This window comes from Rattus norvegicus, chromosome 10, assembly GCF_036323735.1.
Source record: "Rattus norvegicus strain BN/NHsdMcwi chromosome 10, GRCr8, whole genome shotgun sequence".
Taxonomy (NCBI): Eukaryota; Metazoa; Chordata; class Mammalia; order Rodentia; family Muridae; genus Rattus; species Rattus norvegicus.
The window spans coordinates 14,439,339-14,455,300 of record NC_086028.1 but is presented as its reverse complement, the minus strand read 5'-3'; the positions used below and the strand labels follow the sequence as shown (position 1 = coordinate 14,455,300).

Genomic DNA, 15,962 nt, shown 5'->3' with positions numbered 1-15,962 from the left:
CCTGATTTTTTGATTCCTCTCGGTGGTCACTTCTAGCAAACTAGATGAGTTCATAGGGGTGTTCCTGGCCCCCAAACTGAGAGAGTAGAGGCTCGCCTTCCGTGTAAAGCATGCTTAGTTCAGGAAAGGTCTAGCAGTCCTGAGAATCCTGACCTCCATTGTCGCCTTTATGTTTGACAAGGACATAAAGCTGACTTTCTCACATTATGTTTTATATGTGAGACGGGGAGAGTGATCTCATTCCATGGGATTCTTTTTTAAAACAAAGCTGTCTGATATATATGTCTTCTTCACATGGTGATTGTGTCTAGTTGATTCAGAACCACTTGTTTTCATTGCATAGCTGTGTATACACACAAAACCCCCTGCATTTTGCTGGCTCTAGGGTTTTCTTCCTTCAGCTTGCTTGAGTGCAGTGTCTTTAATCCTGTGTAGATTTCCTCCTGGCCACAGTCTCTTCCCTCCCAGCTTCTCCCCATCCCAACACACACACACACACACCCTGGGTTTCCCCTCTTGCTGGCCATACAGGATGAGTCATCCTTCCAGGATTTACTGGCGCTCTGTGCTCCTGCACAAAGGCCTTGGTCAGGCTGCAGCAGGAGGGACATCAGATTGATCAGACAGCTGAGGAGTGTGCGTAGGTGGCTTATTATATGAAGCATGGCCCTACCCCAAAACTGAAGCCTGAAGTCCGCTGTTAGCTTTATATTCATGTCCTCTGAGAAGCTTTGTATGCCTTTACAGTCCACCTGGCATTTATGTTTCCTACAGATGGGATTTCCTGGTCACATCCCAGTTTCCTGTTCAGTTCTTACACACACTTCCTTCCTCAACTCTTACTACCGTAGGGATTACAAAATGTCACTCACTGAGCTTGACCTTCTGCTGCAGAGGCAGTGTCTGTACCCAGGGTCTACATACACTATAGGTACTGCCTCCTCTCTTGGCCTCATTAGAGTATCTGTTTTGCAGAGTGATTTCTTTTCACTTGGTTTGATGACAGTCATTTTACTCAATAACTCACCAGGCTCGGGCTTTTCAGAGACAGTGCTTGTAGGTTTTAGTCCAGTAATAATGGATCTTAAGCTAAGAGATGATCAAAATGAAGATTAATGGGGATGGAGAAATAGTTCAGGGGTTAAGAACACTGGCTGCTCTTCCAGAGGACTAAGGTTCAATTCCTAGCACCCACATGGCAGCTCACAACTGTCTGTAACTCCCGTTCTGGAGAATCTGATGCCCTCTTCTGCTCAGCAGGATCCTGCATGAGTGTGGGGCTTGTAAACTCACACAACCATGCACACTTACAAAAATAAAAGAGAACAATAGTCAGGAAGCAGAGGCAGGGGCATCTATGTGAGTTCAAGGCCAGCCTGGCCTATAGTGAGTTCCACAACAGGGAGGGTTTTCCCGGTCATGAAAAAACAAACAATGAAAAGTAAACAATGAAGTGGAGATGAGGAGAAGCATTGCCTTCCTTCATCGTCATTTGTAATTCTGACAGGGGTAATCTGTAGTCTATTGTGAGTAACATGAGCCAGTCATTTGTGGATCCCAATTAACTGGTCGTGGGCCTTCCTACTCATGAGGCCCTAGAAAGGTCTGTGACGGCTGAGCTCACAGTCCATCAGGAATGGTTCCGGTCACTCATTCTTGGACTGTTTTCTTAGTATCAGGGTTTATCTGTGGCATCTCTCTATATATGGGGAAAGGCAGGCAGCATGAAGAAGGGAAAGGAACCAGGGATCTAGTGAAGACCCTTTCTCGGGTGTCTGGATTCTTGGGTTCTTGAACTTGTACTTTGCCTTGTGAAAGGCGCTGTCACCTTCTGACCAACACACACCAAACTTATCTTTGTCCTTCCTATACATAGAAATTCATCGAATTTGAAGATGCCTTGGAACAAGAGAAGAAAGAACTCCAGATCCAGGTAGAACATTATGAGTTTCAGACGCGCCAGCTGGAGCTAAAGGCCAAAAACTATGCAGATCAGAGTAAGTAGCCAGCAGGAGCCATGAGTTGGGATTGCGTGTATATGCTACAACTGATCTGTGGAGTACACAAGTTGTTGATTCAAGGGGTGGGTGAGTCTCAACTGCTTGCTCTGTCTCATCACAACTGTACATTTCCATAGTCAGCTTTAGGTGGAAACAAAGTCCTTGTGGCACAGCACACTTTGACTTCATAGATCTGGTTATAGAAGAGCAAACGCTCACAACCTCAGTCCTCCTGTGTGTCTAAGGAAGAAGCACTATGGCCATGAGTCCTGACTGATCTCTGTGAAACCAGCTGTTTTAGTGACAGTTCCTAAGAGGTCTTTAGGTTTTCTTCTTGTTTGCAAGTACTGCTCACCCGCAAGCATTGATCCTCAGCACAATAGTTTCTAAGTCTCAGCCTTAGGGGAAGTCAGGATCAACCTATTAAACCAGTTTCCCCTTTCCAGAACTCTGGCCAACTGTATTTGTAGGGAAAGATTAAAAAGGTGCTTTTGAAATAAAAAAATAGGGACTGGGAAGATGGCTCAGTGGTTAAGAGCACTGGCTGCTCCTCCAGAGGTCCTAAGTTCAATTTCCAACAACCACATGGTGGTTCACAACCATCTATAATGGGATCTAATGCCCACTTCTGGCATATACATATACATGCGGATAGAGCACTCATACACATAAAATAAATCTTTTAAAAAATTTTGCCAAAATTAAAAAAAAAAACATGCCAGTGGTGGTAGTGCACACCTTTCATTTCAGCACTGTGGGGACAGAAGTACTTTAGTTTAAGTTCTTTTTTTTTTTTTTTCCAGAGCTGGGGACCGAACCCAGGCCTTGTGCTTGCTAGGCAAGTGCTCTACCACTGAGCTAAATCCCCAACCCGGATAGAAGTACTTTAAACTATGCTATTATGCCATCATTTGATCTTTTTTTTATGATTTAGTATTTCAGTAACTAAAACACATTTGTCACTTTGTATGGTTACCTTGAGAAACAGCTACCTTCATTTCTCTGAGAAATTAAAATTGAATTGGGGGAGAGAGAGAAATTGGCTTACTAGATTGCTTTGACCTCTTCCAAGGCTGAAGCTGAGAGGTGATTGTGCTAGATTACTGTCCTCTGAGCATAAGCAATGGGCAGGCAGCTTCTGTACATGCTAGTATTATGAACAAGAAGCAAACTTAAATGTCCTTTGTAATCTATATAATAAACCTCATTTTATACAGTTGCTGTGACTTTCCTTCTGATTAGTGTTTGACATGTGAAAAGGTACTGGCGCTTTTTCTAGGAAGAAAAAAAACCAAGTGAGATTACTGAGTGCTGATTGCCCAGGCTGGCTTGAAGCCTGGGGCCAAATGGGAGTCTCTCTCTGAGGTAGTAGCTGTGCACACACCCAAGCAGCGGCCCACAGGGAGGGCTCCACTAAAGCTGGCAGCCAAGAGGCAGCCTTTCCAAGGAACAAGGACAGGCTGAGTTTGAACACACCCAATATGGGTAGACGTCTTGTTTCTTCGGCAGCCACATAAGTGTGTGCTGTTTTAGTTTATGTAAGTCATGCATATAGTTCACAAATGTCTATAAGTCAAGTGTATAAGTCACATATGTTCTGTGCTTTATACACATATATATATCTAAGTCATGTGTGGGTTGGGTACTAGTATCTGTAAGTCACATGTGTGCTAGCTACTAGAGTCTTCTAAGTTATAGGCTTTGGATGTTGGTGTTTGTGTTGGGTGCTAGTATCCTTAGGTCCCATCTGTGTTGAGTTTTGGTGTCCCTGGGCCTCATGTGGATTGGGTTCTAGTATTCTTGGGCTCTATGTGTGGTGTATACTGGTGTCCCTGGATTGGTGCGCATCGGGTACTTATGTCTTTGAGTCTAGTTTATGTTAGGTGCTTGTGTCCATGGTTCAAACTCCTTCAAGAGAAAAAAAATGCAGTTGACTTTGCCTGGCATTGATGCTTATACTGAGCTTCAAAAAGGGGTCCCTACACTGCTGGTAGTAACCAGTTATCTGCTACAGGATTAGCAGTAGTAGTCTCCACAGATGCTACCTGGCCCATTCCCAGAGCATAGAGTGCAGCATGTGTGGAGCTGTGTAATTTGTTAGTTCAATCTAGAAAAGACATCAGGAGGCCATGGGGAGGTGAAGGAAGCCTCTCACTGAGGACAAATGAAAGCCGGTGAAGGACAATACCCCCCCCCCCCCAGTGTCCAGGACACACAGCCGCACATGTCCTGCCTTACTTTGTTCATCACCATCACTCAGTAGGCTACGAAGGAAGGCACACATGGGCAGCATCATGCCTGCTCCATTAGCAGGGCTCAGGGACAGTCTGCCTGGCCATTATTGCCATTTAGCTTGTTTTAGACAAGAACATGCCATACGAGAGGGGACCATTCTAGGTGTCACCAGGGACTACCAGTTTTGGTAGAGAAAATAAGGTCAGCTCTTGATGTATATAAAGAATGCAGCTGGGTTGGAGATTTGGCTCAGTGGTAGAGCGCTTGCCTAGCAAGCGCAAGGCCCTGGGTTCAGTACCCAGCTCCGAAAAAAAGAATAGAAAAAAAAAAAAAAAAACTAACTCAAGAATGCAGCTATTCATTTCATTACATGCCTCTGAGCTCGGTCAGACTCAGATCATCCACTTGAATTTTCTCTTTTCATAAGCTTCTCACTTATTTTATTTAAAATTTTTTATCTAGTTATTTATTTGTTATAGGGGTTTGGGGGATGGAGCTCGAGGCCATGTTCATCATACTAGGCGAGTGGTCCTCACCTCTATTTTCTGTTGGCACATGTTATAAGATTTACCTGGTTGGAAGCTTCTGGCTACTCTGAGCAGATGCTTTTGTCAGTCCCACCCGTCCTGGTCTCTTACAACAGGATTGAGTGTTCGCACACGTGAGGCTCACACCACATGCACATGCCCCTCGCCTTCCTCCTAGTTCTCTCACCGTTTTGAGCAGAGTGCTGCTCTGCTGTACCGTGGGCCAGGGTCCTGAGGCTGTGGGCTGAGCTGTGGAGGCAGACTGCGGCTGACACAGTGGCTCTGTTTTCTAGTTTCCCGACTGGAGGAGCGGGAGTCGGAGATGAAGAAGGAATACAACGCGCTGCACCAGCGGCACACGGAGGTGGGTGCTAGTGGGCCTTCTGCTGGCGCGACGGAGGCTCTAACTGCTGGGGCTGCGTCTTACCTTCGGCTGCTGACCTTTGCTCACGTCTGCTGATACCTTTGTTTGGTAGACAACTGATTGCTCGTGTTCCCTAAAAAATTGTCTTATCCAAGCACAACACTTCAAAACGCTAGCGTTGGGAGTTCAGCGGGTGACACTAACAGGGAGCCCTTCTTGACAGATGATCCAGACCTATGTGGAACACATCGAAAGATCGAAGATGCAGCAGGTTGGGGGAGGCGGCCAAACAGAAAGCAGCCTGCCCGGGCGGAGGTAGGTGGGTTTGGTGGGCAGGACCTGGTGGGCAGGAATGGGGAGTGGTAGGGACACTGGACAGGAATGAATGTGCATGAAGGTGGATTGGCTTTGCTGTAACTACCTTGCTTTCTACTCAGTCCCAGGTCTTTGTCTGAGGCTCAGAAAAATTGTCTGTCCTTGCCCTATATGGATTCTAATTTTGTAAACTTTACTACTTATTAAAATATATTTGAAACTTTGCCAGTCAGTATCACAGTGCTTTCATAGCTATGTGAGCATATTGTGGGGGTGTGGAGTTTGAACCAAGGGCAAGTTCTTAACCAAGACTTAATTCAGTGGTGCTCTAATTTCCCATGTGAACCCCGACCTAGATGCCAATAGGAGGGGCAGCAGGATCTGCACAGCAGCCTGACAGGAAGAAATACATGGAGGCCTTGGCCCAAAGATGGCTTTGAAGCAATTTGGACTTTAAACAGTCACCCAACCTTATTTGACCTTATTTTCTTGTTTATACCGAGTGTATATGTATCATCTAGAAGAGTCAATTCAGATGAACTGTGGGATCTGAAACTGAAATCTTTGTAAAATATGTACAGACTCCCCCCTTGGGGCAGTAGCTTAATGTGCTCTAAAACAGGCATGTTTAGCTTTGTGGTCCATAGACCACATGGGTGCTAAGATAGCTATGTATGCAGCCCAACACATCTGTAGATAACAATGTCAAAAAGTTAGACCCCTCTACTCTAGAATGTACTATTACTAGTCAACTTTTTTAGAAGAATGGTGGGACTTTTTGTGCAGCCCCATCCCTGTACCTCATGCAGCGTAAGATAATGTCCAAACCCCTAGGTCCCTGTTATGCCCAAGTTCAGGATTTGGTGCTAGTTTTGCTCAAACATCAGGAAGAATCCCGCTGAACTTGGCTTCCTTACCACCTTCTGTCTAGTCAGGGTATCTAGAGAGCAAGTCTCAGAGGTCTCAGGAGAGTTGAACAATTAGAGACAACATTAGTCAAGTGTGGGGAGGGGTGGGAGACGGAGCACACAGAACCACAAATTTTTGAACCAGGCATCACCTTATTGCTTTGTGGTCCCAAATTCCTGCAGTTAAACCTTTTGAAATCAGGTCTGGAGACCAGAAAAAGCCTCTAGTTGCTTCATAATAAGACTCTATATTCCTCTTCCTTGCTTGTTCTGTGCACTATATCTACAAATGGAAAGGTTCAGGATATACAGCTCTGGGCTGAGTGTGGCAAAGCTGTCCTCTTCAGCAGGTCAGTCTTTGACGTGAAAACAAGATGCATGCGAAAGCCTGAGGAAGGTAGGGAGAGTCTGGGCGTGTGTTCTCTGTCATGGTGCTGCTGCTTGTAGCAGAAAGTAGGCAGTGTACAAGCCATTTAAAGAGATTCCAAGCACTACAAAAATTACAAGACAACATGGATCGTTTTGTGAGCTATAAGCCTGAATTCACTAGCTGGCCCAGGAAGATTCCTTCCTTACAAACTGTGATGTTGTTTCCTTAAAAGGATCTCCAAGTTACCAAGCTAATGTTGTGATCTTTAAGGAGGTATCTGAGGGGTTGGGGATTTAGCTCAGTGGTAGAGCATTTGCCTAGCAAGCGCAAGGCCCTGGGTTCGGTCCCCAGCTCCAGAAAAAAAAAAAAAAAAAAAAAAAGGAGGTATCTGAATCTGATGTAGCGGAGGGAGTGGGGCTGTTGGCATCTCTGTGTAGGGCCACAGCATTCTAGAACCTTCAAGAAATCTCTGCCATCATAAGTTTCAGGAGAACATGTTGGAGCAAGGCATGATGGCTCAAGTCTGTAATCTGAGCATTTAGGAGTTGAGGCAGGAGGAAAATCCATGTTAAACACCAACTTGGACTACATAGTAAGTTCCTGGGTAGCTTAGGCTACAGAGTAAAGCACTGTCTTTGAGAGAGAATTCCTTAACAGCTTTGTGGTTGAAAATGTGGGGGAAGCCTGCAAAATGTATCCCAGGAATCTGGGCAATGTGACCTAAACCCAGGATTGCAGATTGCATGTATCTTGTGTCACAGGTGGGTACTCCAGGCCCTGTAGTGCTGAAGAAATAGATAACCTAGGGTCCTCTGAGCTAAGCCAGAACCAAAGCTGGGTTGGGTTCAGAACCATGTAGGCTGTGAAGCTTAACCTCTGGTGGCTCTGACTATCACCATGAGCCAAGCTAGGTTACCTGCTTTTCCTTGGAAAAGAAACACCTTAGTTTCAGGCAGGAGTGCTTTACTATTGGTGTCTACTTAGTGAAGGGATAGAGGCCCGTCCAGGAGCTTGCTATCAAGATATTCCCATGGGCTCCGTTCTTTTATACCAGAAAGGAATCCAGAGCCTCTACTTCTGCCTCTCCTCTACTCAGATTTTTTTTTTCTCGTCTCCAGGCAACCAGGCTATAGGAAGCTGCTTCCTACCTGAGAGGAACTTAGGGCCCTTAAGCTGGTGCTGCCTCCTGTCCTTTCTTCCCTAAGAGAACCAGCACGCCCTTGACATGTTTCATGAGAAGTGGAGCTGTGAGTCTCCTCTGCCTGTGGCCATCCTGTGTTCTCTGGGCAGCATAGGACCCTTGGTGCCAAGAATAAGGATCACTCGTATAGTGATGGTGCAAGGGAGAGGCTTTTTATGCCTTCTAGACGCCCCAAGAAGCTTTCAGGCCTTTTCTGTTGTTTGACAAATGGGATTTTCTAACCTAATCAGGAAGAGTGCCTACTGAGTTCAAACCCTTGGGTATTAATCAGATATGACCTGATCTTCTAATTGATCTCCAAGACTAAGGAACAAGCAGCCATGTTGCCTTAGTCTCCTGACACCATTGCTAGACTTCCACACTAGTCTCCACAGCATAGGAAGAGGGTGCTTGTTAACCAGGCTTATGGAGATGGAGTGTGGAACATGGGAGAGGGGATACTCACCTCTGGGCTCTTCCCACCACCCTGGCCAGTGCCTCTGAAGTTCCTCAACCCAGAGATTCCATTCTCCCTTCCATTATTGAGTAGTTAAGTAGAAACTAATCAGTCTCCTGTGGTCCAAACCCAAGCTGGCACAAGGTAGTGCAGAGCCCCCTCGTGGACATCAACTATTTTGATCCAAAATGTGGGCTAATTGAGATGAGGAAAAAACCCTTCCTCCATCCCAAGTGTGTGTGCACTGTCACAGACAGGGACTACACTTCAGAATTGCCCTTGGGATGAGTTAGAAGGAAGCTGTGTCCTTTAGGTCAGGTGTTTAAATTGCTCCATTCTGAGCTCACACTTCTTCAGATCTCCACAAAGACTTTATAAAATCTTTATTCCTCCCGAGTCTGAGCTGCTGGCCACTTGTAATGCAGGTGGCCTTTTCCTGCACTCCTGGTGTGGTTTTCAGAATTTATATGTCTGGAATGAACTCGGTGAACTCTCCAACACTTGAACCATTGCTGCGTATGTGCATGGGAGCCTGTGTTGCATCTGTGCTCTTATCCTGTGTGCACATGGTATTTGTGATAAGTCCTATGTTTGCCAACCTACCTGTTCCATAGGCCACATTCTACAGTCTTTTGTCAAAACTGTAAGGATCTGAACCTCATGTGTCTATTCCCTGTAGAAATTTGTGTCTAGCTATTGTTTGTATGGAGGGGAAAACATGATGGGGTACAGATATCTCATCGTTATCATCATGTGCTTTCTCTGGGAACACATGCATAGATAATAGCCAGTGTGACCTTCATTCTCTAATGTGGTCTTCTTGTCCTGCCTGCTGTGCTGTCGCTGCTATGTGCTGGCCATTGTGTCTGTTGCTGCTTGCAGTCCTCGCCAGTCGTGGAGGAAAAGGTAAAGCCTGCTGGTCTCTGTCCATGGCAGTGCTAAGTTCACTGTGAGGACTGGGGTTGTCTGTGGGAAGGATTAGGACAGTGATTGCTTTGACTGAGATCAGTTTTCTTGATGACCTCTGCAGCTATACTCACAAGGCTGAGGAGGCACAGACTTGTTGCATACCCTAGCATAGCCACACTGAAGTTGGCAGAGCAAGTGTTCCTTGAGATTTTCCGGTTCCAGGTTGTACCCCACACTCTAGAACTGTCTGCCCTTATCACATTGACTCCAACCACTGAGAGCAGTGTGTGGCTGCAGTTCCAATTTGCTCTGACTTGGGAGGTGGTAGGCCAATAGAAACATCTCAAGCTGTGGACTTAATCATCAGCAGTGTGTGTGTCATTCCATCCTTTGAAACAAGAGCCACCTTTCCTCTTTGCATCTTGTAGCATCTGGAGGGAAGGAGCAGGAGAGGCATCATTGACTTAGGACCTAGGAACACATTATGTGCTTCTCACCCAGGTCACGAGTAAGAGTGCTTAATGGGGTCAGAACTGGGCCCAAGGGTCTTCCCCGTGGGAGGCAAAATGTGGTCCAGGAGACTAGGAGCCTGCTGGAACAGGCAGGGCTAGTGAGCTCTTCTGCTTTCTCAGTCCCTGACTGTGCTGACTTGGCACTTGTGGGATGTTGTCAGTACAGCTGAGCTGGGAAAGTTCAAGTAGACAAACTTTCCAAATCTTTTGGGACACAGCATCTGAATTATTTCTACTTAATGGTAACAGGCCAAGCAAACCCTATGCGAAGGAATCATGCAGCCCAGGCACTGCAGAGTGCCTTCCTGAGCCCTGAGCACTCCTCCACTACTTTAACTGTGGTCCCCACATGAAACATCAGCCTCTTTGATTCTATCCTTGCCATGACAAGAAAGAAGTTTGTAAGAAAGCAAACTCAAGTCCCAGCAAGTGCGAGGAGTCTCCTTACTGTAGGAGACAGTGTTGTTTTGGGCAGGACAGACTAATCGTTAGATTTCTAGCAAGAGACCCTTGCCCAGACTCATGCTTTCTCAAGCTAAGCAGCCCCTACAAACAGTTCCTGAGTGTACTATTACTACCTTCAGCCTTCCTCCTCACCCCTTGCATTCTTCATGAAGTAAGGAGAGAACACACATTTACTTCCTTCAGAGTATGTGTGCTGGCATCTGGACTTGGCTCCATGTGTCTAGGGGCTGAACACCTAGTGTCAGAAGCTATGGCATGAACAGACACTAATGCTTGATCTGAACAGCTTTGAACATTTTAAACAGACAGCCCTGGGTGTGTGGTGTTGCCTAGACCTGTGTGCAACCAAACTTTGATTGGCAGCCTCTACTTCCGGATGTGCCTTCTGTCGGCAATGATGACGGAGGACATCTGCACATAGAAACATTGTCCTTTAACAGTCACAACAGCAGTGTTCTTTGTTTTGACTATGTCCTGTTAGAAGGGTCTATGAGGAGATGATTCAGTGGAGGTCAGATCCCCCAGAACTTACTGGCCAGGTAGCGTAACCAATGGGTACATTCAAAATACGAGGTGGAGAATCTTACACACAAACCTAAGAGGTCCCAGAGAACTGGTGGGTGAATGGAAAATAAAGGGTCTGGTTGAGGCTGGAGAAACAGCTCAGCAGTTAAGAGTACTTACTCTTCTTCCAGAGCACTTGAGCTCACAGGTACCTGTGCCTCTAGAATCTGACACTTCCTTCTGGACTCAGGTGGCACTACACTCATATGCACATATCAACACATTACACACATATATTCAGAATTTTAAAACAGTTAATATTGAAAAAGCTCTTGTTGACATTGCTTTAGGATTACCAGTTCTGACACTGTTTTTGTTTAAAATAAGACAAAATAGGGGAACTGGAGAGATGGCTGATGGGTTAAGAGTACTAATTATTCCAGAAAACCTGGGGTTTGATTGCTATACCCACATGGTAGCTAGCTCACAACCATCTGTAACTCTAGTATCAGGGAATCCAATGCCTTCTGACCTCCATCGCACCAGGCATGCATGTACACAGATATAAAGGTAGGCAAAACCAGCCATATACATTAAATTAAAATGTTAAATTAGAGCATGACAGAAGGGGAAAATACATAAATCCTTCCCTGTTAAGGAACATTTCCACACGTCTCTCAAATGTGTAGAAATGATACTTAGTGGCTGGGTGCAAGATGCTACTTTAAGCATAGACAGTATCTCCGTCAAAATCAAGAAATGGACTTTGATTCTCTCAGAACACCATCTAACCATCTGCTCCTGTGCTTACCTCTCTTCTGCAGCAGGAAGGAGCGTCCCACCTCTCTGAATGTCTTCCCCCTGGCTGATGGAATGGTACGTGCACAGATGGGGGGCAAGCTCGTGCCTGCGGGGGACCACTGGCACCTGAGTGACCTCGGCCAACTACAGTCCAGCTCCAGCTACCAGGTTTTGTAGCCGTGTGTGTAGTGAAGGTCCCCAAACTACTGGTATCCTATGTCCGCTCAGGGGACTCCAGTCTTCACTATTTTCCCTGAGTTAGTCTATCGTCACCTGACATGAGACAGGGACAAGAAATAGAGCTGCACTGTCAGGACATGTGAGCTTCACTGCTCTCTTTGACCTCACAGTGGCACCTGTGAGTTTGGGACAGCCCCCTTAGTTTCTCAGGCCACTCTGCAGCCAAGGAAGCCATGTCTATTAAGGCTGAACAACCAGAACAACTCCCCAAATACATGCCTATCTCTGACTAGATGCCAGCCAGAGTGTGCTCAGTATCTAGAAGCTGAGGCTTCTGCTTGGAGGAGGAGCTCATAGATAATGACATGGCTCTTGCCTTGGTCTCTTTTCTATTTGTCTTTGGCCATAGCTCCTCAGCTACAAGCTGAGATGGGAGATACCACCACCCACAGGTGTGCACCCCAAACATGGAGCCCAGAAAAGGCCAGGTCATTCATTCAGGGCTCCAGGTCACTTTCTGTACAAGGGTGGGGACATGTACTTAGACTGCCTAGAAGGCAGCTGCAATACTGTCAGGCAACGGAGTGCCTTCCTGGGGTGGAGGAGGTGCCCTTTGATCTGGTAAAAAGTTCTTCATAGAGGGAATGGGGGCTGGGGGGACACATGCTCTTGAGCCTCTGGACTTGATGGTGTGGGCTCTAGGACCTGTGACATTTCCTGCTGTTGCTCTACTGTCCTTCATGGGTCCAGCTTGCCCATGGGGGCTGCTGTTTGCTGCCAGCTGTGTCAGAAAGTGACCCACTGCTTCCACTCCTGTTTTAGGCAATGAATGTATCTGCAAGACAGGTGCTGATGCCCTGTCTCACTGTCCTGCCAGTGTATGTACCCCAAGAAGAAGGCACCAAGACACATAAGAACGCTCCTATCCCTGCCACCTAGATATGGCCTTGCCGTTATGCCGCTTCTCATGCTTGCTCGCTCAGCCTCTCTCCCTCCCTCACACCAGACCTGTGAAAAGACTTCCTTTAAGCATTTGCAGAAGCTATAAGAACTTCCAAATGCCAGGGGAGCCTATGCCTGACCCCGACTGGCTCTAGACACCTCCTCAGGGCTGTGCTTTACCAACTTTTCTTCTTACCATGTCTTTTCTATCTCTACTATGTTGTCTGAAGTCCTTCATCTCTCTTAAACCATATTGTTTTGTGTTTTAGTTTGTCATATGTTTTATTTGATTTTTCTTTTTTAAAAAGTAATTATACATTAAGTTCTTTTTATTTCATGTTCCATATTTTAAGGTTTTTCTAATTTCTTAATTTTTGTTTGTTTTTTGTTTTGTTTTTTGTTTCTATATACTGTAGTGTTTTAACCAAACAGTTGTGGCTACTCATGGTGAGGAATGACCGCTAAGAGTGTGGGTTCTTTGCAATACATTTGGAGGTCACTGCTCCCCGTTGATGGTTTAGGAGGTTGAGAGGTTTGCCCTAGGTAAGTGGTGGCCAGGGGGTGTATCCCCTGGGTAAGTGTGGCCCTGTAGGATAACAGAGCCGGGGCACTGGGGGAGGCACAGCCAGAGGGCAGAATGCCCCCATTTTTACCAAAGGGTCACGATAGGCAGCAGACCATGGACACTGAAGGAAGGAGGTGTGAAATAGTGGGACTCATACCCCTGGCTTCTTCCTGGCCTGCTTGGAATTTCTTTTGTGCCCTTTACTGGGTGGCAGCAGCAGACGTCTACATCTGGAAGGTACCTGGATAACTCCAAAGAGAAGCAAACACAAGTCTTTTGAGAGCTACATCTCAAAAGCTCCATGTAAGCCATGCTTGCCTCTTTTGGCACTCACAAGGATATGAAGAAAAAAATGTTTCTCCCTTGTCATACTGGGCAGAAGCTGGATCCAGATACAGAGCTACAATTTTGTTACAGAGTCGTTTCCAAGATGACTGGACTGCATGCTGGTGTAAGGATTCTTGCCTCTGCATTGCTAGCTAGGACTGAATTGTGTTGGCTATGGGCCATTGTGGCCACTGTAAGTTACAGAACAGCATCTTGAGCTCCACTCACTTGATGCCGGGAACACCATCAATTCTGACAAGAGAGTTGTCCTTTGCCAAGCATCCCGTGCACAGTTGTTTATTTAGAAATAAAGCAGTGTGGTAGATAAAGACAGAACCTCGTCCTTTGAAGACATGACAGTCTTCAGTACTGAGGGACTAGTACTACTGCCTGGCAGTGGTCCAGTGAGTTGAGCAAAGGCATCCCCAGAACCAGCTCCGACCTCTGAAAGCCAGGGACAAACTGTTGAGTTCATATCTCGGCATTTACCCAGCTCTGCACAGAGCCATGTACTCCTTTTTCCTCACTGTATCCTGGTGAACATCCTCACCAACAGAACACTGTTCTGAAGGCTGCCCTCTCTCTGGAAGACCCAGGACAGTACATACCTGCGATGTTTAGTTGTTCTCCTTGGCCTTCACAACAAGCAAAGGGATTTGAAGGGCAGCTGTTGCCTGGAGTAACCAGGGCACCTACTCAGTCACATGTCGTACACAACTGTCAATAATAATTAATAGAGGAGCGTTTGGGGCAGTTTTCATTGTGACTGCCTAAAGTTTTATCAGGAAAGAGCCAAGAATGAAATGTGTGCTTCTTGTTTTATACCCTTCAGTTGAGTGCTGGTTTTCCTGTCACAAGATTTATAAGGTTAGCAGCTGGCTTCTCTATGAGCCTGAGTTTCCTCCAGAACAGTTCCCATTTTTTTTTTTTTTCTTTTTTCTTTTTTTCGGAGCTGGGGACCGAACCCAGGGCCTTGCGCTTGCTAGGCAAGCGCTCTACCACTGAGCTAAATCCCCAACCCCAACAGTTCCCATTTTATTAAAGCATAATTTGCATTGCTGTTCAGGGCTAAATTTTGGTTCAGCTGATGTGTGAAAAAAGCATTCAGGATCATAGGAGGTCCCAGCCATAGAATCAGAAACACTGTCCCTCTCTACCACTCTCCTCAGCCAGGGCCAAGCATTTGTGTGCTAGAAGTGGTTAAGAGGGAGTAGTAGTAAAGTGTTTAGTGTATGGCACACCTGGCTACCCAGTGCCAGGTAGCAGCTTCCTTATCCCTGGGTAGAGCCCTTTGCCCCATGCTAGTCTGCCCACAACTGCAAAGGTCACCCACTGTGTCCTCTACCATGTCCTCTGTGTAGCATCACATCAGTCATGATTGTGCTGGGCTATCCTAAGACAGATATAAGCTGAAAATCCCACTCATCATTGTTCAGGAGTAACTAGGCCCAAAGGAGATTCCTGCCTCTACAGGTGGGCACAGTGTTGTTTGTTTGTAACCGTGTAGCAGAGAAACAGAGCCATGGGGCCTCAGCAATGTCTCTAACCATGGCACCATGGCTTACTGTGATGTTCTTCCTTCTTTCTCTGTTTGGCTCTAGTGTCCAAACGATGAGATGTCTGAGTCAGGCCAGTCCTCAGCAGCTGCAACACCCAGTACCACAGGTACCAAATCCAACACACCCACATCCTCCGTGCCCTCAGCAGCTGTCACACCACTCAACGAGAGCCTACAGCCCCTGGGGGACTATGGCAGTGTCACAAAGAACAACAAACGGGCCCGAGAGAAGCGCAACAGCCGTAACATGGAGGTCCAGGTCACCCAAGAGATGCGGAACGTCAGTATTGGTGTGTAGTCTGTCCAGTGCCCCACCTGCCATCCCATCCCTGGTGAGAGGCCATGTACCCGCTGCTCACTGCCTCTCTTGTCCACACCTGAGAGGTGTTTCTTCCTTTTTGGGTTTAGCTTGAACAGATAGAATAACTAAGACTTCTATGGCAAGTACCACAGGTAGGCAGTTTAAATAGCTGTCCAACGTTAGGAGGACAAGGACCAAGGTGCAGGCAGTCTCTCCTGAGGTCTTTCTTGCTGGGCTTACAGAGGACAAACTCCCTGCGTCCTCACAGTATGTCTGTGTTCTAATCTCATAAGGACCCCAGTTGAGTGAGATGAGCCACGTGACCTCGTTTTATTTGATCACTTCCTTAAAGACCAGACTCCAAGCTGGTCAAGGCGGTATACATCTGTAATTCCCAGCTCTTGGGAGGTAGAGGCAGGAGAATTAGGAGTTCAAGACTAGCCTAGGGTGCATGAGATTCAGAGAGAGGGAGACACCCAGTTTTGAAACTTACACTGGCCAGGCCAGGAGTGAGAGCTCCCCTCAGCAGTGCACACCTGTTT

At 46.5% G+C, this 15,962-nt stretch overlaps 1 protein-coding gene across 16 annotated transcripts in view; it reads left to right on the top strand.

Annotated features, from left to right (window-relative positions):
- Positions 1-15,962, top strand: part of Mapk8ip3 (mitogen-activated protein kinase 8 interacting protein 3) — a 40,452-nt gene that overhangs the window by 8,087 nt on the left and 16,403 nt on the right. For 4 of the 16 annotated variants that reach the window (XM_008767567.3, XM_006245957.4, XM_006245953.4 and 1 more), the window contains exons 2-7: positions 1,877-1,997; positions 5,056-5,126; positions 5,350-5,441; positions 9,239-9,262; positions 11,571-11,715; positions 15,163-15,409. In XM_008767567.3, the coding sequence (XP_008765789.1) occupies positions 1,877-1,997; positions 5,056-5,126; positions 5,350-5,441; positions 9,239-9,262; positions 11,571-11,715; positions 15,163-15,409 (700 nt within the window). The other 12 variants (XM_006245958.4, XM_006245956.4, XM_006245963.4 and 9 more) reach the window with 9 other exon arrangements.